The 26,638-nt window shown below is 39.3% G+C and overlaps 1 protein-coding gene across 2 annotated transcripts in view; it reads left to right on the forward strand.

The window, feature by feature from the left end:
- Positions 1-6,603: 6,603 nt before the first annotated feature.
- The window catches only part of SLC12A1 (solute carrier family 12 member 1), a 62,287-nt gene continuing 42,252 nt past the window's right edge, over positions 6,604-26,638 (forward strand). Inside the window, exons 1-7 of one of the 2 annotated variants that reach the window (XM_077827960.1) lie at positions 6,604-7,014; positions 16,315-16,449; positions 16,654-16,729; positions 22,769-22,864; positions 24,392-24,531; positions 24,899-25,009; positions 26,018-26,129. In XM_077827960.1, the coding sequence (XP_077684086.1) occupies positions 6,604-7,014; positions 16,315-16,449; positions 16,654-16,729; positions 22,769-22,864; positions 24,392-24,531; positions 24,899-25,009; positions 26,018-26,129 (1,081 nt within the window). Of the gene's footprint in view, positions 7,015-16,314; positions 16,450-16,653; positions 16,730-22,768; positions 22,865-23,560; positions 23,657-24,391; positions 24,532-24,898; positions 25,010-26,017; positions 26,130-26,638 lie in introns of both variants that reach the window. The other variant, XM_077827961.1, reaches the window with a different exon arrangement.

Raw genomic sequence — 26,638 nt, forward strand, 5'->3', positions numbered from 1 at the left:
AAACTCAAGAGTATCCTGCCTTACTTTTGATGTTGATTTCATTTTGAAAACCTAGTACTGATACATTTGTACTATATACCTATGTTTTGAAGATATGATGGTGGCATCCATTTTGTTAAATAAATATTTGTTGTAGACTTATAAAAGCATCTCATGCTGCTTTTATTTTGGGAATTTGCCTTTTGTGAAGCTGGGGTAAGAAACAGCTAATAGCAAAGAAAGACTTTAGGGAGACGATTCACTAAACATTCAGTGAGAAGTGGCAGAGAAATCTCTTGAGAATCAGACCCGTCACCTGTCTCTTCATAGGCAGAATTCATGCCACAACATCACATCAGTGACAAAGAGGGATGGGTGGAAAATATTTTTGGAGGGTAAACATAATAGTAACTCCCAACTCATCCAAACATGATTTCTTTAAGTCCAGAAACTGACCTTGGAGACCTCATATGCAAAAATTGAATCAGCCCAATGTACTGGACGAGTTTAGCTTGCAAGACTAAACAGCACAACAGGATCACAGCACAAGGGGAGATGCCTGCAGGTACTCATGTGTCTGCATGTGGAAACTCTTGTTTTCAGTTACTAAGAGAACAGAAAAACCACCGTAGGAGCTAATGGTTATTGCAGTCACTAATGAAAGTCCCACCCTCAAACACCTGGAGGTGCTGTCACATTGGCTAAATCCATGTGAGAGGAGCATGCTGCTGCTGCTGCTACTATATCCAGTGTTTCCACAGTCTTTTCAGAACAATGTGTAGGGCTCTTTCTTGCTCCCAGTCTGAGAAAACTGTTTACACTTGCCGAAACAAAACTTCCTTTCTCCTGCTCTAATCAAATTCTTAGATGACCAAGCAAGAGTTATTAGGGTGGGAGTGGGGGGTAAATGTCATTAAAGATGGTTTGGTTGCTATACATAAGATATATGGTACACTCAGCATTGCAAGACACGTGCCCATCTCAAAAATCCAACCAGAGCCTCTAATTCCATCCCCACATCCTCATAGAGCTGAAAATTGGTTAGTGGCTTTGCAGAAAGCAAAGTCATTCTGAGAGATTCACAGAGATGAGGGGAGGGGAAGAGAAAAAAGCAAGGACCCAGTCCTCCAGTCTAATTGAGCTGTGCTTAGAGCAGGACCTAACGGGGTGTATAGCTATTTTCGCAGCACCTTTGTGCTTCTCTGGGGACTGATTCAGAAGTTGGAACAGCCTTTGCTGCTCTAACTTGTGTTGGATGGTAATAGCCCCCAGTAGCCATAATACCAGCTGGGGATTGCCAGAGTACAGAGGCAATCTGCAAGTCCCTCTATGCCAGTGGATCAAAAGAGGATAGAACCTAGACCTGGTTATGCCAGTTGTGCATCATCCAGTGATTCCCCCCATGCTAGAAAAGCCTCAACAGGCAGGGCAGGACAGCTTTTCAGTCTCTTTGCACTACCAGAGTGGTGCAACGGGGCAAATCAGGGGCCAGGATCTGGCCCTACCATTGGATTTTATTTGGATTGTCACTCTGAGGAATTTTGTGGCAGAGGGTTCTAGTAAGAAAGAAGAAAGAGAGAAAAAACAGAAGCTGAGTAGTAATACCTCAAGGTCACCTCTTAGCGCAAATAGCTTCTGTGTGAGAGTGTCAGAACTTGACAGTAATTTGATTCCACTTTTGAGAAACTTGGAATCAGACTTTTGTTTAGGCATTGTCACTCTCACTAAACAGCTATGCGTGCTAAGAGATGCAGAGACAAGAAGATGAGTTGTAGTGATTGTTTGTTTTACAGTAATTCAGCAAAATCCATATTGTGCCACATGCCATATTTGCTAGACAAGTGGCAGTGAAGGGCACTTGGCTAAGCAAAATGCCATTCACAGGGGAAGACACTGTATTATATGGGAAAAGCCATGAACATCATGCCTGAGGCTCATAGCAAGAAAGAGAACAGTACTGGTGGTACTGACTCTTGGTGGTGGTCTTCTCCATCCAAAGTGTACAATGTAAAAAGCTGTGTCCTGGAACATGTAACATTTAAATGGCTTGGGTTCCAGTGTGAGAAACCTTTGAGGCCACATAGCTCCAATATACTCTATTTATTTTTGTTTTAATTCAAACATAAATCAAGTACCTACCGTACAAAATTATCCAGTGCAGAGCCTTAGCACACTGTACACATGCTCATAACTATCCTTTTCATCTTGGTAACAAGAAATAATATACTATTTCATTTTTGCTCTGGTCCATGAACTGTACTTAGTTCTTTGACTTGACAATATTTTGTAGCCATATACCAAATTCCATTTTGATTATAAAGCAACATTAGTTGTTTCTCCATCAAAAGGAAAGACTCAAGCCTACAAGAAGGAGTGCACAAGGCTGGAACTTTTCAAAAGGCTTTCCTCAAAAATACAGGGCAAGGTTTTGAACAGAGAGAGACTCAAAAAAGTTCACACACAGCCTGATTCTCCTCTCATGTATTCTTATCCCCAATTTACTGATGGGGAAATCAAGGCATGGAGCCAGGAAGGTTAAATGACCTCATCAAGGTCATAAGGAGAGTCAGTGGTCTCATCCATGCTGGGGATCTAAATTAATTCAGGATTATGCATAAACATGTTTCCAGCTAAACCAGTTTCTAACAGTGTTGCTGGGGATGTTGACGGGGCTAACCGGCATTCTAAAATGTGTTATAGCTGAACAAAGGAGCTGAGCAGGCCATGATTTTAAACAGTGCCAGCAAAGTGTGACCCCAAGAAACTTTGTTTTTTTAAACACAATTCCCAAACTCTTTTCAAAGACCTGTCCAAAGCTAGGCTTAGAGCGCCAGAGTGCCTGGCACCCAAACCTATACTCGGACCATTAGGCTATGCCTTCTTCAGCATGAAGATTTATATTAACTCCCTGGATAGCGCCACTGTCCAAGTCTCAGATGTGGTGATAGGCACATCACTCACACAAGCTGAAGTTTACCTAGTCTGGAGGCTCAAGCTCAAGGACTACGCCCAATAGGCATGAGTTTCAATCCCAAGAGGGGAGTTTACTGATAATTATGTAGCTGGCAGATCCCACAAACACATCTTTGCAAAGTCAGAGTAGTCTGTGAACAAATAAACATGCTCATTTCAAATGCAACAACTACTTGGCCCAATTCTGCTACATGTACTGTTGAGATGGACGACTTGTGGCTAAGGCACTGGATGGGGATTCAGGAGATCCGGATTCAATTCCCAGCTGTGCCACATTACCAGTGAGACTCTGGGCAAGTCACTTACTCTCTGTGTGCTTCTATTACCCATCTTTAAAACAGAGATCATAATACTGCCTTTCTCTCACTCTGTGTCTGTATAGACCCCAGTCCTGCAAAGGCGTCACCGATATTTAACTTTATGCACACGAGCAGTCCTGTCAAACCGACAGTGTCACCTATGTGCTTAAAGCTGAACACATTTAAACTGTGAGTGGGCCCCCTAGGAACTACCATAATAGAAAAAATAAATAACCACAGTTACAATGAGTAGTACCTTATTCCATGAGTCTTTTCCATTTACTTTAATGGGACTATTTGCGTGACTCACTGTTCAAATTCCAAATACAATCTGCTAAAATCGGATTTCCAGTCGTGGAGTTTTAGAAATTTCAATGTAAATTCAGCCACCTTTTATTGTACGTCCTTCCCCAACCCCGAAAGTATCAAAGAAAACAAGTCTAAAATGAAATGATCTTAAAGGAAATAAATAGGAAGGACATACTGACACACAAGTGCACATAAGCAGATCCATAATTGTGGGACAATAACTGATACAGCAGCCTAGAAGCCTGTAGCTATATTTTATAAATTCTAAAGAAAAACAAACCACCATATTTTTCTCCTATGACACGCAGGCACAGTTTTATTCCTTCCTTCTAAGAATTAACAGGTTCATTTATAGTTGATATTTAACAAGCTAGAATGTCCTTCTAAATCAGTCACTTAGGAGCATTTTAGAGCATGTGTCAAAGACAGGGGTTCGGCAAGTCACTTGATATTTTGCACAGAAGAAAGAATTAGCCAATGAGGTAAAACCCATGCTGCATAAGTGAGAAGGACGGTCTATATACAGAAGTACATAAGAGGCTGATTGCCCTTCACTAGAGCATGGGACTGAGAGGTAAGTTAAACTACTGAACAGCGTAAGCTTGTTAATTTATGCATAGTGCAAGAATACTAATAATACTAAATTTAATGGCGAATAACAGCATCTAACAGACCTCTGGAAATCTACTGCAAAAAACAAATCATTATTTGCAAAGGCAGCAGAAAGGTAAGAGACTTTTATTTTCCTGGTGGCAGAAACACTTATCGTAAAAGTAAACTTGGAAGGTGAAATTATGGGCCCACTGAAGCCAATGGCAAAATTCCCATTGACTTCAAAGGGCCAGGATTTCACCCAGAGTCTACAAGCACAGAATTAGGACCAAATCTGGTTTTTACTGAAGTCAGCAGCAACACTGCTATTGACTTTAGTAGGATAAGGATCTGGCCCTTATGTAAGAAAATATTTCATTTCTGTGCACTCTTTTTATATTAAAGATTTTTATGCTAATGGGAAAAGCATACAGTCTATGGTCAGAGATTACCAATCAATAACATAACAAATGTAATATGGATCAGAGGTGACCAAGAAAAAATAGTACCAAACAAAGAAGCTGAAAGAAGGAGCTTCTTGTTTCTGGTGGAGTTCACAAAACATTAAGCCGGAAAGAACAGCTTGCTTTGAAAAAACAATATCTTTGGAGGGTTATAAAGAAATTTTGTTGTGACGAGAGTTTACAGCAGAATATTCTATATACACAGAGAGAGAGAGAGAGAGGGTAGATGGGAGTCACGGAATCAGCATCTGATTTACATTCAAGTGCTATAGCTAAGTCTCAGAATGAGCTTTGATTGTATTTGGTTAAGGGGCTCTTCAAGTTATAATTCCCCTGTGTGATTATTAGATATTTTATATAGGTAGGCATATGTAGATCTATCAATATATATGGTTAATTTGTCTTTCAATTCCCAGTTCATTCTTCTAATGGGTTTATTTATTTACCCAATGTTCAGTTGGTATAATCCTTTTATAATATTGCATGTTTTTTCCCCAAAATTTCCTGCTATCAGATATATTTTCAAAAGGGCCCAAGACCCAGCATGAGCTCAACAGAGACAGGATTAGACTTTTACTGGATTGTTCTACAGGATGGGATAGCCTAATTTTGGCAATTAATTGATCTTCAACTATTAGCGGTAGCTATGCCCAATGACCTGTGATGGGATGTTAGATGGGGTGGGAACTGAGTTACTACAGAGAATTCTTTCCTGGGTGTCTGCCTGGTGAGTCTTGCCCACATGCTCAGGGTTTAGCTGATCGCCATATTTGGGGTCAGGAAGGAATTTTCCTCCAGGGAAGATTTGCAGAGGCCCTGGGGGTTTTTCGCCTTCCTATGAAGCGTGGGGCACGGGTCACTTGCTGAAAGATTATCTGCACCTTGAAGTCTTTAAACCACGATTTGATGACTTCAGTAGTTCAGACATAGGTTAGGGGTTTGTTACAGGAGTGGGTGGGTGAGATTCTGTGGCCTGCATTGTGCAGGAGGTCAGACTAGATGATCACAGTGGTCCCTTCTGACCTTAAAGTCTATGATTCTATGATACACAGGGTTGTAAAATTACATTTCTTTAGTTTCTGAAAGTAGTTATCAATATATGCATTATTTCAAGCCTCATATTGGTCTGGCACAGGATTTAGTAGATCACAAATAATTAGTAATACATGCCATTTCAGAGTCATCTAACTTGACAGCTTGTTCTCCTTGGACCCAATCCTGAAAATTTAACCATTTGCAGGATTGGGCTTTATATATATGCCCTTGTTTTCCTTTGCGGGGGAGGGGGCAGTTCTGAATCCCTCACACATTTAGTTCTAACCATCTGCCACTATTTATTTAAAATGGTCTTAAATGGGTATTTGGGGACACAAGGAATGCAAGATCAGATTTGTAAAATTATTCTTTGAATCTTGTATTGTCTAAAACTATTGCTAATATATATTTCAGTAATGAATAATTGTCATTTTGCTTTAGTTATTTGAACACAATATGAACCATTGGGCTGTACATTATTCAGAGAAGTACTATGTTTAGTCCCTGAAAAGATAATATACTCAGGCAAGTTACTTTTATGTATAGTGTTAGCCTATTTAGGGCCTGATTGAAGCCCACTGAGATAAATAGCAAGACTCCCATTGATATCACATTGACTCAGACTTTGGATCAGGCCCTGTTTGTAAAATGTTATAAGGCTGCTATCTCACTGGGTTTTTTAAGAAATCATGGAAGACTTACATTACTGTGTAAGTTAATTAAATATATAAAAGTTTTACTTGTGCTTTTGATGACAGAGTCATGCAGGACAACCTTAAGAAGAATACTTAGGAGTGAACACTTCAAGAAAGTCTCCATTAAACTTTGCTAGATTAAGAACCAAGATCTTTCAAATGCAACAGCATTACTGTCTTATTGCAGATAAAGCAACACTATCTCCAACTACAGAAAAATAGAAAGATTGGTGACCTAAGCACATAACATCCCTGAAGATGTCAATGAATAATTCTCCAAATGTATTCTTGGACCCAAGTCCAAATAGGTTTCAAGTTAATGTAATTAACGAAAGCCATGACAATAATGCAACACCCCAAGAGGATGCCGATCCTCCACATTATGAAGAAACATCATTTACTGAAGAAGCACATGGCAGACACAGGATCAGTCACAGGCCTGGAAATAGAGCATTATATGAAAATTTTATTCAAAATGGGGATACCGTTAAATCGGATGGAAATTTACATCCCTATGATACTCATAGTAACACATATTATCTAAAAACCTTTGGCCATAACACAGTGGATGCAGTTCCTAACATTGATTATTATCGAAACACTGGCAGCATCAGTGGGGCCAAAATGAACAGACCAAGCTTGTTAGAAATTCATGAACAACTGGCAAAGGTAAGTTGCAAGGAATGATACATTTTCCATTACATTTGCAGGCTAATTTTGTTTATTAACATATCCAGCCCCTTATCTTGTGAACCCTGTGCAAGAGAAGAAGTATAACAAAATACTTCCCTTATTTAGACTTGTACCTGCAGGATGTTTTCTGTTCTGTATTCTGCTAGGAGCAAAGATCTTTGTTAAACAGGTTTGTATCTGATTGAAAATAATGAATGTACTCAATCAGTAGGAACATATGCCTATTTCTTGTCTACAGCTATAAAGCCACAGGATTTATTTTATGTTTGACTTACAGTTAAATGTGTAGAAGTAGCAATTTAAGACATAATTTAACCTGAATCAAATATGAAACTGTCTATTCTAGCCTAACACCTGATCATAACCAGAGTTCTATTGATTAGTTTGTTGTGTTCATGCAATAATCTGTTAATAACTGTTGTATTAAAGTTTTATAATGTAGAATAAATACCATTATCAACTAGTCAGAAATACAAAGCTTTACCCATTTGTGCTATGAACAAAAGCTACCAAATTGTAAGACAAGGTGACAAGATGCAAATTAAGATGAGCTTCAAACACAAAAGAATGTGTGTTGGTTCTGAAAGTATTTGATTTAAAGAGGTATATGTTAACAGACAATTCTCGGGGACAAATTCATCCTTAGGGTACTGGTTACCCCACTGACATCAATGGATTCAGGCTAGTGATGACTTTGGCCCTCATTGTTTATTGTAACAATGATTTTTGGGAGGTTCTGAGAGGCACCACTTCAGTGATCGTCTATCAACCATTTATTCAGAAGTCATTTGGTGACATCCTTTTTTACTGCCCAATGCAAAAGAGTTGTTTAGAATTCACTCATATACTATGGTGATGGGACCATGGAAGCATAGAGGCAAGACAGACTTACAGAAAACTAGTTAGAACCACAGAGTACAGCTGCTCTCGACAAATGAGATACCTAAACTGCTTTTAATGATTTTCTAGAGTTGGGGTTATTTCCCCGCTCCTTTCTAAGGGGATTGTGGCCCTAGTTTTGATTAACTGATTGAATGGGAGAGTTTACCACTGACTCACAAGTCTAATGAACAGAACTTCCCCTCCAGCAGTCACTCCATGCATGTTCCACTTTATCTGCACAGCCACTTCTGGTAAATTGATATTAATTAACAAGAAACAGGCCCTTTGTCATCATAATCCTCATTTCTGTTGCCTTCCACACCTACTTTTCCCAAAACGATTAACCAGAAATGCATTGTCTAGGTCTGATCCTCCCTTCCCTGCACACTCAAAACTCTCCTTAAATGTATTTGAAAAGTTTATAACAGCGAGTCTCAGATTGTAATGGTCAAAACCAACCCTCTGAATAGCAGGGTTTCACTAACGTCTGTGCTACTTCATGTGCACTAACGTAATTCATTTCTATAAAAAAAGCCTTAATGGACTGCTGGGGGCCTGATTCTGCACTGCCTTGCTCTGTAGTGACACATGTATAAAGTGAGCAAAGAGTAGGTGTAAAACACAACTTCACTGAGAGTTTTGGGTGGACAAAGACTACTAGATCAAGCCCTCTATATAGTTCTTCTTTGCAACAGTTAAACAAAGTAATTGAAAACCTACTGGAATAAATTATTAGGGATGGTTCAACTAATTTGAATAAAATGAGAATCCCTCTTACCCCCAAAACCATGCTGACAAGTTCGCTATAAAAAGCATTGCTGAGATGTAACCTTCACCCCTTTTTTAGAGTTGAAGTCAAACCATTTTCCCCCTGAAATTCTAAACTATTCAGATGTGTCTTAGGGAAGAGGCAGGAGAAAGGGATTCATGTCTCGCTTCCAGCTGGGACTAGAAGTGCCAAAATACAGTAAGAAAAAAATGGTTTCTTTTCTATTTCTGGCCAAATGTGGAAGCAGAAGTCTCCAGAGCAAGCCTGCTCTAATTACATTTCCAACTCAGTTTTGCATATTTGTGAGGTCTGAATAATTTGGATAAGCATTAGACTTTTGGATGCTGGTTCAAATGCAGTTCAACCTCCAAACCTCTTGAGGTTCACCCATCCTAGGAAGGATCAATCAGAAGTACTGAAATCAAGCCTAAAGTTAACCATTTGAAAATCAGGGCCTGATTCTCCCCCCCATCTCCCACATTGGGACTCCCATTTACAATAAGGCCTCTGCCTGAGCTGTGCAAAGTGGCCTTAACGTAAATGAGAATCAGGTCCCTTGTGTGGTCACTTACAGCTACGCAACATGAATGCCAAGTGGGTATAAAACACCTGGTGTAAATGACTGGAGAATTCCAATTTGGTAGCTACTCACTTTGCAGATGTACAAGTGAAAACTCAAAGAACAAGGCAGTGAGGAATCTGGCCTTCCTTGTTCAGATAAGTTTCTTGTATTATATAAATGAATGACACTGGTGCATGTGAAGTAGCACAATGAAACCCTGGTGTCTGGGGCTTAAGTCTTGACCATTGTAACCTAATTCAGTCTGGGCTTTGCTGCTGGACAGCTTTTCAGTTTGGGTATCTGTTTTTGTTTACAGAATGTAGCTGAACTTTAGCTGTTTAGTTTTTTGTCCTTTGAGGGTTTTTTAGTGAGCGAAGGTCAAAGCAAGAACTGTCTGGCTCATTTCAGAAGCTTCATAACATTACTTATTTAACATAAGGTTTTGCAGGTCATGACTACCAGGGGAGAAGTAGGCATATTCTAGTTGTTGACACACAGCACTAGCAGTTGGGATTTCTGGGCTGTAATCCTGGCTCTTCCACTATTCACTGTATGACATAAGCAAGTCACAAGTTCCCTTGGTCTTAATTACCCCCTCTGTAAAATGGGGATATTAATATTTAACTGGACTTGAAGCAAGTGCTGTGAGGTCTAAGTTATCAATGTTTGTAAAGTGTTCTGAGATCTTAACCTGAAACATTGAAGAACACAGGATAAGAACATCGAGAAGGCAATTCTGGTATTTAGAAATATAAATAAATTAGACGTAATTGCACGATAGGTTAGGATAGTAAGCACTATGCAAGCGCAGTAATTTTAATTGTCACAGTGTTTTTAGTGCACATGGGGTATTATGGAATTGTTATAATAATTGATTATTAGTGAAATAATCACATTTCATTCCCTTTATGTGGAACAACTCCATGTAAGCTTTAGACCAGTGGTGGACAACCTGCGGCCCACATGCATCCCATTAGGGTAATCCACTGGCGGGCCACAAGACAGTGTTTACATTGACCGTCCGCAGGCATGGCTGCCTCCAGCTTCCAGTGGCCACAGTTCGCCGTTCCTGGCCAATGGGAGCTGTGGGAAGCAGTGCGGGCTGCAGGGACGTGCTGGCCACCACTTCCATTGGCCGGGAACGGTGAACCGCAGCCACTGGGAGCTGCGGGAGGCCGTGCCTGTGGACAGTCAATGTAAATACTGTCTTGTGGCCTGCCAGCGGATTAGCCTGACAGGCCGCAGGTTGCCCATTAATCCTTTAGACTACAATTTGCACTAGCAGAATGATTATGAAAAGTAGTTCCTGGGCAGATGAACTTAGGCCAAGAATTGCAAAAATTACTAGTGATTGGGGGCAGGAGAGTCTAAGTTTTGCAGTGTCTATTTGAGACCTCTTAAAGGTGTGTGATTTTCAGAGGGTGGTATTTTCAGAGCACTTTCTGAATAGCAGCCTACTTCATGGTGTCTCAATTTGGGCCCCCCAAAACTGGGGGCAAACTAAAATCACTAGTCACTTTTGAAAATTAGAAATTAGTGATGGAGAAGACCTATCAGAATATCAAGCTTCGCCCCCTGCCAGGGTGGGTTGTTCCCTGGAGTACACTGGTTAGTGCTTTGTGTTAGCATATGCACCAACTGCTTCTATGGTAGAAATAACTCAACCATTCCCCATGCAGTTTGTGAAAACAAGCAAGGACTTGATTTCAATGGGACTTTTTCAGTTAGCATTATAATGACTCTAAATTACACAATGGGCCTGCTCTAACTCCCAGTTAAATCAATGGGAGTTTTGCTATTGACTTTAGTTCTGCCCTCCGCCCCACAAACATGTTGCTATTATACTGTGCAAGAGGGAGGTAGGACTTAAAGAGCTTGCCCAAGGTATGCCCATCCATCCTCACAAGCAGTGGAGCCCGCCCTGTGGTAGCTCCCTGCAAACCACAGTGTAGCAGAACTTATTACGTGAGTCAACCTATTGCTTAAAAACACCTAATGGGGGTTTTGAAGGATGAAGTAGCACCCATGGCAAACTAGCTTCCATGGCTGATCATCCACAAGTGGGAGGAAGAATTCTGCATTATGCACACCCTGGTGTTACTCCTGCTAGACACAGCCGTAGTAGGCTCATCAACCTCCATATGTGGCCCAGCCTACACTAGAGGGAAACAGTGTCACACTGAGTGGTGTGAGTTCCACTTGAAGTCCTAGCTGTGCATTTGACGGTCTGAGGAAGGATGGTGGCCTTACTAAATACATTAAGCCTGGGCTCGTGATTTGTATGACCATTTATGCAAACCCCACACAATTTACCATATAAAGCCCTGTAAACCTGCACCATTGCTAGTGTTTGATGCAGTATATGTCATACCTGGCTGGTACATAAATTATACCCCCTTTTTCTCAGTGCAGTTCACATAGAGGTAAGCACATCTCAGTAAGAGAAAACTAGATTCAAACAACAAACCAAACAAAGTTGTCAAACATAACTGGCCTGTCTGAGCCCATTGCTGGAGGCAAGAAGCGACATAATTTGTGACTCCAACTGTCTGAGTCCCACATAAGCCTTTCCATTGTGCTTTGATGCTGGTTTAACATCAGAAGATAAAACATTCATGTTTAATACATTTTTTTAAATGTATAATTTTTCTGATGCCAGAATTTAAGCAGGCTAAAAGGAACATCTGAGATCCAGCTCCTTCACTACTGGAGTCAAATGTGTGTAATCTTTTAACAAGATGTGTCATTTTTAGCTTGTATTAAGCTCCAAAATGCCAATTATAGTTAAAGATATATTTTGTAAGAACTATTTCACAGCTGGTAGTTGGTGAGAATGGCTTGGGTCTAACAGTTACCCCACCATAAAAAATAAATTTAACCTTTCTTCATCTCCTTGGCTGTTCTCCACACTTATTATGTAGATTGGATGAGCTCATCGTTACTAGCCACACAAGATACTAAAGCTGAAATGTTCTGAAATGAAGACGGGAAAATGTTTAAAACAGCAATAACTTTTGATTTGGGTGACTTCTTGAAATGTTCTGTCACCTTTACTCCTTACCCTTAATGCATGAATTGCCCAGGTAAAGCCATTTGGTAAATAAATAATCATTCCCTAAAGCACTCCAATTTAAAATGTACCATGGCAAGTTTAGGACCATAATTTATGGTAATGGAATGTGAAAGCACAAATTAATTTGAAGTATGTAAGAAACAACTAGTTTCAAGTGGCAATGAGTGAACCTTTTATTTTTTGTCTTTGAGGACTTGATCCCATGAATGTGCAATAAACAAAAATACATGTGACAGTATTATGGCTGCTAATCCTTCTGGCCTTTACTTAACAATTGACTGTATTTTGAGTGAATGTAGCCGCTATCATCTTGGGTGGGATTTTCAAAAGCACCTAAGTGACTTAGGAGCACAATGGGATTTGTGCTCCTAAATCACATGGGTAGTTTTGAAAAGCCCACCCACAGATGCTCTTAAGAAGATAAATTCTCTCCAAAGAAGTTCAGCATTGGTCTTCTTCATCAGATAAGGTGGTAGGTAGTACCAGAAGGAGAATATAAAACATCAGGTCTGATATGCAGGTATGTATGCAGCAAAGCTATCAACTGTTTGTGTATCTGAGGTCAGAACTAAGCCCATATTTTCTACACAACAAGCATACTTAATTCCGATTGACTTGGTGTTATGGGTGCTCAGCACCTTTGAAAATAAGGGACCATATCTCTCAAGATGGACTCTTAAAAACTGAAGTGGCCAAAATTAGAGTCCACTTCTGAAAATTTTGGCTTTGCTCAGTATCACACACTGAGTGAATGGCAGATCCAGAAATAGAATCTAGTTCTCCTATGTCCCACACAGGTAGCCTTATCCCCTGGAATACATTGTCTTTCATAAGAAGAGATGCTTCTGCTTTATGGTACTCTTAATGTTGTATGAGGGTCATTGAAAGTAGTTGTTCCTGATTTTGTAAGATGTGTGATAATGATTGTTGCTGTTACTGTTGTAATGAAGTATGTTTCTATAGTGTTATCACATTAAAGCAGGTACTTCACAGTTTTAATTACACATACAGTAAAATCTTATACATTATATATTTCTACATTAATACATATATGTGTATGCTACGGGCCAAATTCTGGTTGGGCATGCACATGCCAGCTGACAATAAGCAAGGCGAGTGTTGGTGGGAACCCACCCTAGACATCCGCCAACAGAGTGGCAAAAAGCCCCATTTTCTGACACCTTCCCCTGCTTTTCTCCTTCCTAGCAAGGGACCATGATTTCTTCACCCCAATGGCCTTCTTAAGAACATAAGAATGGCCATACTGGATCAGACCAAAGGTCCATCTAGACCAGTATCCTGTCTTCCGACAGTGGCCAATGCCAGATGCCTTATCACCCTTGAGTGCTCCTTTAGCATCTTGATCGTCCAGTGGCTTCACTGGTTGTTTAGCAGGCTTCCTGCTTCTGACGTACTTTAAAAAAAACAAAAACCTGCTATTACTTTTTGTGTCTTTGGCTAGCTGTTCTTCAAATTCTTTTTTGGCATTCCTAATTATATTTTTACATTTCATTTTCCAGAGTTTATGCTCCTTTCTATTTTCCTCATTAGGATTTAACTTCCACTTTTTAAAGGATGCCTTTTTGCATCTCACTGCTTCTTTTACTTTGTTGTTTAGCCATAGTGGCTCTTTTTTGTTTCTCTTACTATGTTTTTTAATTTGGGGTATACATTTAAGTTGAGCCTCAATTATGGTGTTTTTAAAAAGTTTCCATGCAGTTTGCAGGGATTTTACTTTTGGTGCTGTACCTTTTAATTTCTGTTTAACTAACCTAATTTTTGTCTAGTTCCCCTTTCCAAAATTAAATGCTATAGTGTTGGGCCGCTGTGGTGTTTCCCCCACCACAGGGATGTTAAATTTAATTATATTATGGTCACTATTACCAAGTGGTCCAGCTATATTCACCTCTTGGACCTGATCCTGTGCTCCACTTAGCACTAAATCAAGAATTGCCTCTCCTCTTGTGGACTTCAGGACTATCTGCTCCAAGAAGCAGTCATTTAAAGTGTCAAGAAACTTTATCTCTGCATCCCTTTCTGAGGTGATATGTACTCAGTCAATATGGAAATAGTTGAAATAATCCCCCATTATTATTGAGTTTTTTATTTTAATAGCCTCTCTAATCTCCCTGAGCATTCACAGTCACTATCATCATCCTCGTCAGGTGGTCTGTAATATATTCCCTACTGCTATATTCTTATTATTCAAGCATGGAATTACTATCCATAGAGATTCAATGGTACGGTTTGGTTCATTTAAGATTTTTACTACATTTGATTCTATGCTTTCTTTCACATATAGTGCTACTCCCCACCAGCACGACCTGTTCTGTCCTTCTGATATATTTTGTACCCTGGTATTACTGTGTCCCATTGATTATCCTCATTCTACCAAGTTTCTGTGATGCCTATTATATCAATAGCTTCATTTAATACAAGACACTCTAGTTCACCCATTTTATTATTTAGACTTCTAGCACTGGTATACAAACACTTTAAAAACTTGTTACTTTTTAGCTGTTTGCCATTACATGATGTAATTGAATGGGACTTTTTTTCTTTTGACTGTTTCTCGTCATATCCTACCTGTATTTTATCATCTTCCATCCTCTCCTCCTTATTAGGACATAGAAGGATGAGGAAGAAATAAATGGAGATTCCCTATCTCCTACATGCACACAACTTGACACATTAATTCGGAACCCAGCTATGTCTATGCCCTAGTATGTTACCCCTCCCCTTTGCATAGTTACTCTCTCTGGAAATATCCTCACACCCCACCAAGTCCTGAAAAGCACTGAGTTCCCTGAACTACCAGCTTCCTCCATCTCTCTGACCCTCTCACTCACCCCAACGGGCTATGTATCTTTCTTCACACAGGGCCTAACCTGCAACTGTATGTTGTCTGCCCTTATGCGGATTCTCCCAGAAACTTCATATGATGAAACCGAGCAATGAGGCATAATATAGAGGTCAGGGACATGGTCTCTGTGTAAGTCCACAGGTACTCCCTGACCCACCAATGGCTGCAAGGTGCAATCCTCTAACACAACTTATTCCTATCTAAACTGCAAGCTGCAGACCTGGAGCTGAACTTTCTCAAAAGCTAAGGGGAGGGACACTGGGGTTTTTTGTTGTCCCATTAGAGGGACAGATCTAAGTCTGCATCAAGATCTGAACTTTTCCAAAACTTTGGGATGTTGGTTCAGCCATTCCTCTGTGTGTAGGGAGGAGGTTTTTCAAAGCCAGGATGTGAGTACACATGAACTCTGCATTTGGCATGGGGTTATGGCACCAGCATGCCAGTACTTGACCTTGTATGTTTATACTTCTATTAGAGATAGTTAAACAGTGGAACAGATTTTTCATTTAGTGTATTATCTGATGCATTTTTGCTACTATTCATCTAATAACATTCTCACTAAAAAGTACTTAAGCTACAGAGTTGGTCAAATTCTGCAAAGATATATTTGGTGACTGTATTATCTGATGAAAAATGGTGAAATTCATACAATAACTTATTTGCCAAGTAGTATTCAGCAAATTCTAGTTTCTGTAGTCAGCAATACCTCTTATGTTATATAAATATATTTTATTATTATTATTAACAGCAATAATTTACATTGCAGTAGCATTTAGAGGCCAACCAGGTCAGGACCTCAGTGTGCTATGTGGTATACAAACATATAAATATGGCATATATGATGTCTACCGTTAACGCTTACCCATACACACATAGACAGGATTTAAGTCCAGATTATGATACACTTACTCATTTTGATTGTATCTTGAGTAGTTCAGCTACTATTTAGTGTAAGAGGATAACATTCTCTTCCAAAAAAAAAAAAAAAAAAAAAAAAAGCAAAATACACTTTTATTTTGGATCCCTATTTTTCATGTGTTCCTTATGCAGCCAGTTGTCATCTGCTTGGTATATTGTTCCATCAGCTGCACAGAATATATGTATATTTATATTTTGTGATCTTTTAGAACAGAGCCGTGAACCCCGGTTCAATGGAGAGAGTTACTAATGGAGATGGCACTCCAGGAGATGAAGCAACAGCCAACACGGAAGAAGAAAGCAAAGGGGGATTTGTGAAGTTCGGATGGGTGAAAGGTGTGCTGGTGAGAGAAACCTAAACCTTCCTACCAGAAAATTATCTGTATATTACAAAAATTAATATATCAACAATGATAAAATCCCTTAAAAAACAGGGGGTTGTTTGCTGCTTTTAAAAAGCCTACTCACTTTCTGCAATGCACCTTATCAAGTGTCATAATAGTGTTTGTAATTTTATAATGATGTAAGATCGTTTGTTTAAAACTTAGGTGAGATGCATGTTGAATATCTGGGGTGTGATGCTTTTCATTCGACTGTCCTGGATTGTAGGTCAAGCTGGAATTGGTATGTATTTTTTCAATATAATTTTCAACAGCATAAAGAATAAGGGTAGAAACTACACATGATCACAATTAATATTTAATCTGAAATGTGAGTTTGCATGTTGCACTAACTTTGGTCTTCTAAGTGTTTGCTAGGGTATAAGAGCTACTGGAATTTTTAAGACCCCCAGCCAAATTACAGCTTAGAGGGATGTATGTGTCAACTATACACACAAACATATTACAACCCCCATCTTTGGTGAAATTTGTATTTAGAACCAGTAACGGTTCTCAACTTCATGACTGAAACCAATTTATAATATGTATACTCATGCACAGTTGACCTTTCTACTTCATACTTTGCTAATCCATGAACCCAAACTGTCACTCACACACTATTTTTAATTACAATACAGAAACAGATACTAGTGGCACCAGGAAATATCTTATTAAAACTTGACTAAGCTTTTCAGATACATTAACAAAGTATATTTTGTGGTGCAGGAGGACCTTTTATTTTCATTGTGTCTGCATCCTGTCCAACTCCCACTGAATTTAATGTAATGACTCACCAACTTCAGTAAGAGTTGGATCCTGAGGACTCGGTCCTGCATGGGACTGAGTTCCCTAACTCCCACTGAAGTCAATGGGAGATGATTGCGCTCACCACCTCACAGGGTCTTCAGCATCTTGCAGTATCAGGCTTTTATTCAGGAATGTAAAATCATAGCATCACAGAGTTTAAGGCCGGAAGGGATCATCAGATCATTTAGTCTGATCTCCTGTGCATCGCAGGCCACTAACACCACCTAGCAACAGGACACTAAATTCAACAACGGAACAACTAAAATGAGACCAAAGTATTGCAGCCCATGGGAGACTAGACTATTATGTGCACAGGCAAGAGAATAGGAGGGGACCCAGGTGCAGCAGTGCCTGAGGCCCCTGCAATGCCAGGGAAATGATTGAGATTTACCCATATAATCCTGGCAAGTGACCTACACCCACATGCTGCAGAGGAAGGCCAATTCCTTCCCAACTCCACATATGGCGATCAGTTAGACCCTGAGCATGTGAACAAGAACCAGCAAGCCAAGCGGCTGAGAGAGAGAAGGCTTGATGCCACCTCAAAGACCAGGCCCACACCATCCTATGTCATCTCCAGCCATGGCCATCCCTGATGCTTCAGAAGAAGTAGTTAAAAAAAGCCCTCCCAGAATATATTGAGGTGGGAGAAGAAATCCCTTCCTGGCCCCTGCCGGGGGCCAGCTGACACCCTGAAGAAAGACCTTTCGGAACATAAGACATCAACCAGAAATGAGCCCCAGGGCTGTTGAGCCCTGCCCCCCATCATCATAAGCAGCCCTGTCATACAACTGTACTCAAGTTGTTTGCCCCCCAGAGCTTCTATTGGGAGGCTGTACCAGAACACCACCCGCTTCTTCTAATTTTCAGCCTGCGCTGGCTCATGGCCAATTTATTCCATATGTTCTTGTGCCTTTTTAGCTTAAATAACTTTTTACCCTCCCTAGTATTTACTTCCTAATGTATTTATAGAGAACAATCGTAATCTCCTCTCAGCCTTCTCTCTGCTAAGCTAAACAAGCCAAGCACTTCCAGTCTCCTCTCAAAAGACAGGCCCTCCATTCTCCATAGTCCTAGTAGCTCTTCTCTGTTCCTGTTCCAGTTTAAATGCATCTTTCCTGAACATGGGCGACCAGAACTCTACATAAGACCTGATGTGAAATATTACCAGTGCCTTGTACAATGGCATTAATACTTCTCTAGCTCTATTGGAAATGCTTCTCCTAATACTTCCTAGGATTGCATTTGCCTTTTTCATAGCCACATCATACTGGTGGCTCATAGTCATCCTGTGATGAACCCACACAACCAAGTCTCTCTCCTTCTCTGTCACTTTCAGTTTCTGGTGCAGACCATGCACAGATTTACTTTATATGAGTAAGCTCTTCAGGACAAGTCTCTCTTTTTGTTCTGTGTTTGCACAGTGCTTAGAACAATGGGGCCTTGATCGAGGCCCATGGGCACTAATAGAATATAAATAATGACAGCAATAATCCACAGTCTCCAAAACATCAATAGCAGGTATTTTCAGTTGTTGTTCTACTAGTTTTATCTCAATATAAATTGGTATTAGAGAGGAACTTGAACCAAAACTTTGGATCTGGGGTCTGACCATGCCTGAACTCTGGGGTGATTCAGAATCCAAACGTGGATGGATCTCTGGGCTGAAACAAAACCTCAGCTTCAAGCACCCCCTCAAGACTTTTCAAGGGCTGAAATCTCATCTTAGGCAAAACTTCCATTGGCATCACGGAAGCTTTGCTTGCGTGAGGACTGCTAGATGGAGCCCTGAATTTGCAATTAGGAAACCTGTGTGTAACAGGTCTTCTGAAAAAAGAAAAAAGAACATAAACTTACTTAGACGTAAGGTTGAAAAGGCAAGAAAGTTCCTGAAAGAAAATGGAAGAACTCTGCATATTTTTACAGTGTTTCACATTTGGCTCCAGTACTGTGCCTGTCTCTGACAAAAGGGTGCTTGCTGATTTTATGATGCATACCAAATGAGGGTTTGCAGCCACGGGGCACACATAAGTGTATGCTTTGCCATGAAAACTCTGCATCTTAACATTGCCAAGACTTTGCTCCAGGGTTTCACGCAAAATTAGTTTTTTAAGGGCAGTTTAGTAACTTATTGAGATCATCAAGAAGCATTACTTTGTTTTGAGGTGTGAGAATAGCCATAGGCAAGAGTAATTAATTTTAATGCAATTTACTTAACATCCATATGTCTAGGTTTCAATATAAACTTTAATCAGATCTTATCATTCCTTTGCACAACAGCAGTTACAATGGCCATAGTTTCACATATAATTTTACAATTCTAATTCACTAATAATCAAACCCTCCCTTCTTACTGTTTATTGCTTTGTTGTTGTTTTATTTAAATTACATGTCTTGTACATAAAGCAGGTAGTTTGAATAATCTCCCAATGCATTTTCTGAATATCCTATAAGCAATGGGCATTATGTCGCAAGAAAAGCTATTAAGGAAAGTAGAGATGTAGCTCATCACTAACATGGCTTGGGGATTTCACTGGGCACTGCTGCTAACATGGAAGTTAAATGAGTCAGTGAAGCTACCATCTGGGCCCCATTTATATCCCAGTCATTAGAAGGACGAAGAGAGCAAACCTTTTTCTTGCTAAGTTGTCTTGGGTACAAGCTGTTAAAGAGGAAAAAGGTTGAGACAAGGTTCTCTAATCATAAGAACTTATCAACTATGAAAAGAGTAGTTAAATCTTCTACTGAGAGGGTTACATTTCCAAAACCATCCTGTTAATTTGCACCTGTCATTTTGCAGCTCCCCCAAACCTGATAGTTAGGCAGAGGTGAGAAAAGGGGCCAAGTTTAGGCCATTAGAAAATTTTGCCCCAAATGTTACCATATAATAATGAAATAAATAATATTCATAGTGTTTTGTTTTGCCTAGCTCATTTATCCCTTGCACTGTGCCTATTGAATGTTTCCTTTTTTCTGAATTGGTAACAAATTCTGTCCAAACAGACACATCACTTGTCTAATGAGCAGAATATATAGCCCTATTTTGCACATTTGTTTTGATAAAGTATGTTATCAAAATGTAATTGAAAAGCTCTGGAAGGTACTTTATACAAATTACAGGGAAAACATTCAATCTATTTTGAGAGTGATGTGTCTGAATTATTCAATTTAATGAGTTAACAGTTTATTTAAAAGTCAGATTGTGGCCTGCCATTCACCAGGGTGAAAAATACCCATTGGATTCAGTGGGATTTGTGTGCGCAGACTATAATAGGATGTGGCCCCAGGAACTGACTTTGTATACAGAAGCATATACCAAATAGGTGCATCCTTGGTTAAAATTAAAACTCGCAAGTCAATAGTATAAGTGTGATTTACCATTTAAAATATCTAACCTCATGCTATATATCACTTATATCTCCTGCATGATGTTGCTCTGCCTTAAACTGCTGTGATAACATGGCTATCATTTTAGAAACAAAGAAATCTGTTTGGGTATTCGATATCTATAATAATCCAATATGAAATGAAGTCAGCCATCTAATCTGAAATGAAGCCAGCAAGTAGAACTGGGGCAGATAAGTCCATACTTTGTAGTACCTCTAATGGTTTGCTAGTTACAGTGTCCATGTTTCGGTTCTGACAAGCCGTGGCCAATATTTATGGCTATAGGCTAAGTTTAGCCTTCCATTTTAAAGTGAAAATGCACATGCCTAATGGGAGCAATAGAATTACTGAGGCAGGAAATGCTGAAGTAGGGACGCGTGAAGTAGTTCGGATACAATTAAGATTTCACACAGAGAAATTAGATGAAAACAGAAATACTCTTGCTGGAAGGTTGCAACTTAATACTATCTTATTCCTTAAAATTCAGAATGATAACACACAAGAACCCAAGACAGAGAGAATATAGGCTGCTCCCGAAGGCAGCAAGGCACAGCTCACCCCACATGGCTTTAAGATGGTTCCTTCCAGCCTGGCTGTCCCCTACTGACTCAGATAATCCAGATCATATGACTTCCTTCGGAGCCCCCAAGCCTGCAAGCAGGAGCAAGGAATTCCTCACACTTAAAGTGAAAGTTTGTCATTTTTAATCAGTTTCCAATACGCCCCAGGAAATACAAGCAAGAAAATAAGAGAAAAGCTGTTATAATATTTCTTGCCTGACTAGAAGTAGGAAAGTAGTTTGGAAGGAAAACCTCAGAAGAAGCCCTATTCTCATGGGCTTTCTAGTCCAATTTTGCCGAATGAAGAGAACCTGCACTGTATGGACAAGGTCCAGAAAAACACGCAAACCCATCTGAACTGTAAAGAACCTCAGAACCTTTTGAGGTTCACCTTTTACTAAAATAAAACTCCAGGTATTTTGATTAGTTACATGTAATTCCACAGTATGTTGAATTTTAATTAAACAAATGGCTCTCAAAGTTTACCTTTTCTGGTCCTCTCGTTAAAATGAAGATTCTCTCAGAGCCACATCCCCTCCTAATTCCAACCCAACCCTTTCCAAGGGCGTCAGCCCCAGAGACGGGGCCTGTAACCTGAGCCCTGCTGCCCAGGGCTGAAGTCCTCAGGCTTCGGCCTCGGGCCCCAGCCCGGGCCCCAGCAAGTCTAAGCCAGCCTTGGTGACACCATTAAAAACGGAGTCCCAAACACTGTTCCCTCTAAGCTGTGCGCATGCACACAGATCCTAAACCCCACGCACAGGGCGAAACACCGCGCGCACAAAAATTTGCACAGAAGAAATTTTTTGCGCACACGGCCTGTTAAAAATTAGAGGGAACACTCTTCACGACCCACTTTAGGATCCTGACCCACAGTTTGAGAACTGCTGATCAAGGCAAAATGTATAGCAGACACCTGACAAAAGTGCATATTTCTGTACTATTATTGTGGTCAATCAGCTGGTCAGATACCATGGTGATGGGCGCAATATGAGAACCAAAGCAGAGTAAAACGGAAACCAAATTAAACTTTTTTTTTTTGTTTTTCCCTATATAAGAACTTGTTCAAGATCCATGTTTTAACCCCATGACTGAAATATGGTTCTCTAAAATGCTTATAGCATGTTTATTCCAACCATCTACACAAGAAAAAAAGACATTATAACATTGCTTGGTTGCTTAATTTTTGTAGTATTAAGGGGGTGGATCAAAGAAAGACATGAGGCACCCAGGCAGAAAGTTGCTTTTTCATTATTATTTTTATTAGTTTCAAGAAAGTCTCTGGAAATCATAGGAGAGTCCGTGACTGGGCTACTTCTGTCAGAAAACATCACTGCTTGAAGACTGGTGGATGCTTTGCTATTGTGATAGATGTAGCTACATGGACCAGCCGGAATTGCTCCATAGACCAGAAGTGGTCTACAAACTATCATTTCAGTTCAGAGCTCTGATTCTAGTTTGAAAGTTTAATTTAAAGACAATAATGGAATATGGATCACAAATAAAATATTTTATCTTTTCATTACTGACAGGTCTTGGAGTTGTCATAATTCTTCTTGCCACCACAGTAACCTCAATTACTGGGTTGTCAACTTCTGCAATAGCAACTAATGGGTTTGTCCGTGGAGGTAAAATCTTTAGGGTTTCTTATGTTCTCAAGACTCAAAAAAGGTTTAATTATATTCTTATGAGAGAAACCAGAGGTCATATTCCCTAAAATAACACCACTACTAAGGATAAACCAAACTGGACACCTAGACCCCAGAAGAACCAGCAGGTAATACATCTAGCCAACATTATCCACAGTTTTGGAATGTTTGAGTTGTCATTTTAATAAATCCCAGTTTCACTTCAATTTGTAAAGTACGTTTCAGCTGTTCCTGTATAAGACTGGAGGAGGAATGGATTCCACTTTGTCCTGGAGTTCTTTTGTTCTTATTCTTTTAATAGATCATTCTTATTCAGAGCATTTCAGGTTCCATTTCCTTGGAGAGAGTGAATATTATGAGTCTCATTCCTTTAGCTTAAAGACTGATGCAGATTGATGGATACATTAACCTTTATCACTTCCTGTACATTTCCTTATAAAATCCTTTTACATTTCAGGTGCTTCTTGGAACATAAGTGATTACTCTTGGTGCAATACTAAAGTCTAGTACATTTCAGGTACTTCATGAAACTTGTATCTAAAAGTTTAGTGCATTTCAGGGTCTTGAAGGTACACCAGGTGTTTTCCCCACAGTGGATGATGGTGATTTCTAACTACCGGATTCAAGTGCTGAGCAGGTATTTAGGTTAAATATACTCTTTTTGGGATTTTTCAGGTCTTGGAATCGTGGTTATTATGCTGAGTGTGGTAGTAACAACATTAACAGGTATCTCAATGTCTGCCATTTGTACGAATGGAGTAGTAAGAGGAGGTACGTAAATATTACTTAATGGAAAATATGGAAATCTGCAGAGCTGATTTAGAATAAAATGGAGAGATTGTAATGGTGTTAGCCCAGTATGGTAAAGCAAAGAAAAACCAAAATATAAAAGTTTTGGGTGATCTGTTTTACTGAGTTAACTCCAAACAACAACATGTCTCTTCAGCAGAGCTGATTTTAAAACATTCTGACATTAAACACTATGGTTCATTATGATAGGAGGAACTATTTAATTGATTGAGTGAGGTTCCACCTATGTAGAAATGCAAAAACTTTAAAGACTTTATGGCTTAACTCTGTGAACTATTTAAGGACTGTATTGTGCATGTTTGTATCTTGGCGAATGAATTTTTACACTGACAACGGGAGGACCCAGGTAAGGAAAAATCCTTTCAGCAGTGATCTTTTCTCTATAGCATCCTTGTTTTAATTATATACCATTAGTGGCTGGTTTGCATTCCAAATAATACATGCTAAAAAGATATTAATGATTCCAATAGCTAGTCATTTTCAATACTTAGTATTTAATTCTACAGTAAATTCTGAAAGCTGAATTTTTGCAAACAGTTTCCTGGGCCCATCCACACACAAATTTGCTCCTTCCATTAACAGGGCAAATCCTCAAGCAAAAAACAAAACTCCCAGTGGTATTGCTCACATAAGTAAGCTGAGCAAGATCTGGCAATAGCTGAATTATGTTAAAGCAACAGTCTCTTCTCTTGGCAGGTGGTGCTTACTATCTTATCTCAAGAAGTTTAGGACCTGAATTTGGAGGATCAATCGGACTTATCTTTGCCTTTGCCAATGCTGTAGCAGTAGCCATGTATGTAGTTGGATTTGCTGAAACTGTTGTAGAGCTTCTTAAGGTAAATATGAAAGTATATTTGTTGCATGTGGTTAAACCAGGGAATTCTGTCAATTTTTCTAAGAGCTTCAGTCTTTGGTTCTTATTTAGATCTCTCTAAATGGACCACGAATCCTACTTAATAAGATTTTCCATCACTTCTAACTTATATCAGAAGTGTTTTATACAGTGCTACAAGAGCTTCAAAATTACTAAAGGGAATAGGCTCCTAATTAGTCAACCAGTAATCTCAACTACTAAGGCCCAGCTAGTGCAGGAAATCATTAACCCGTGAAACTGTATAAGTTAATTTACTCATTCCATTCTGCCTTAACTGGTTGTCTGATCTCTCCATCTGATCATAAAAACTGTGTTCTTACCCTTTCCAGAGCAGTGGTGCATTGATGGTGGATGAATCCAATGACATCAGAATAATAGGCTCCATTACTGTAGTTGTTCTTTTAGGCATTTCTGTGGCTGGGATGGAATGGGAAGCAAAGGTAAGCTTTAAAAGTTATGTATAAATAAGTATTATTAAACTGCAAAATGTGTTATATAAGCATAAAACAAGTGTTTAGGGGTAGAGATCTACATATGACAGGTGGGAATTTCAAAAGCACTCAACATTAGCTTCCCACCTCCCTTTGAAGTCAATGGGAGTTAGCTATTGATGTCAGTGGAAACAGAGTTAGGCCGCAGGCTCCCTCTTTTCCTCACACCGAAATTTGTGGGGGAAGAGGAATTTGGTGTTCTGCCAGCGGTTTTTGTAATTTATGGCAGGATCATCTACAGCCTTGGGTAGATGCCCCTTTTATTTCAGAAGAATAAAAAGAATACACAGTCTAGCCATACTACTCTGTGTAGAATACTGGCCCCAAAGTGAGTTGTTATACTGCTATCCATTCATTACCCTCTAATGATTCATGCCTTCCTGTCTACTGTTCAAATGTTAAAAATCTCAGTCACATCTATTAATGGGAAAACACCCATAAAATAAAGGAAATGTTACAGCTAAGAGACTGGAATGTACCTGTCAAAATCAGATCCAGAATAGCAACCTTATCTTTATGTTCTGCGGTGAGGGGAATTTAGAGCAACTTGTAAGAGTGGTCAATTAGATATTATAACCCATTATGTAACAACATCCTGAAACTAAACAAACAATGTAAAATATCTTAATCTAAATATTTATCCATCAGCTGTTTCATTTTTCCTTTTCTTGTAAAGGAAGCAAACTACAATATAAAGCTGTAGTCATAACTTTCTATATTTCATGTCCATTCCTTGTTACAAAATATTTGTTATGGTCATAGAACTTAAGGCACTTTTTCTATTTAGTCATCTTGATTACTGAATCATCTGCCCAAGCAGTGTCTGAGTGTGTTCTAATATTGCAGAAATTTGAAATACATCATAAATAATACATAAATACCACTACATACGTAATTACCACCATATTCAAAACAAAAAAGAGTCCACTAGTAAAATGCTTTTGTCTCTGTTAACAGGCTCAAGTAATTCTTCTAGTCATTCTTCTTATTGCCATTGCAAATTTCTTCATTGGGACAGTCATTCCGACCAGCAACGAAAAGAAGGCCAAAGGCTTTTTTAATTACCAAGGCAAGTGTTGCTATGACCAAATAATATAAAATAAATTAATATTTTTGGCCCAGTCCTGCAGCCTTTAGTTCTGCAAAATTCTCATTGATAAATTCTACAAGATCAGGCTGTTTTATCCAAATATAAATGAGCATGTAAACTAAGGGAACCCAGTTTTTTTTTTTAAATATATTTCTGGGTGACTGGGTTTAGTCCGTTTTTACTTTTGAACCTGTGAATGCCTCTGAAGCTGACACACTGGCAGTAGCGGTTTGAGCCGTTTATGTGTGTGCGACACAGTTTTGTCTATTTTAATCTGAACCTGGAACACGCCTGTTATTTCAATACTGAGCTGTAGTTATGTGATCTGGACAAACATGCACTGAAGGGAACTAAAGTGAGATGATCAAATTCACCTCACTTATGAGCTAAAATGGATTGGAACCCAGTCTTCCAGAGGTGAAAGGCTAGTTCATTTATCTACTTCATCATGTAACTTCAGAATCAAGTCTTGGTGATATGTTTCATTT

Source organism: Eretmochelys imbricata, chromosome 10, assembly GCF_965152235.1.
Source record: "Eretmochelys imbricata isolate rEreImb1 chromosome 10, rEreImb1.hap1, whole genome shotgun sequence".
In the NCBI taxonomy this organism is placed as follows: domain Eukaryota; kingdom Metazoa; phylum Chordata; order Testudines; family Cheloniidae; genus Eretmochelys; species Eretmochelys imbricata.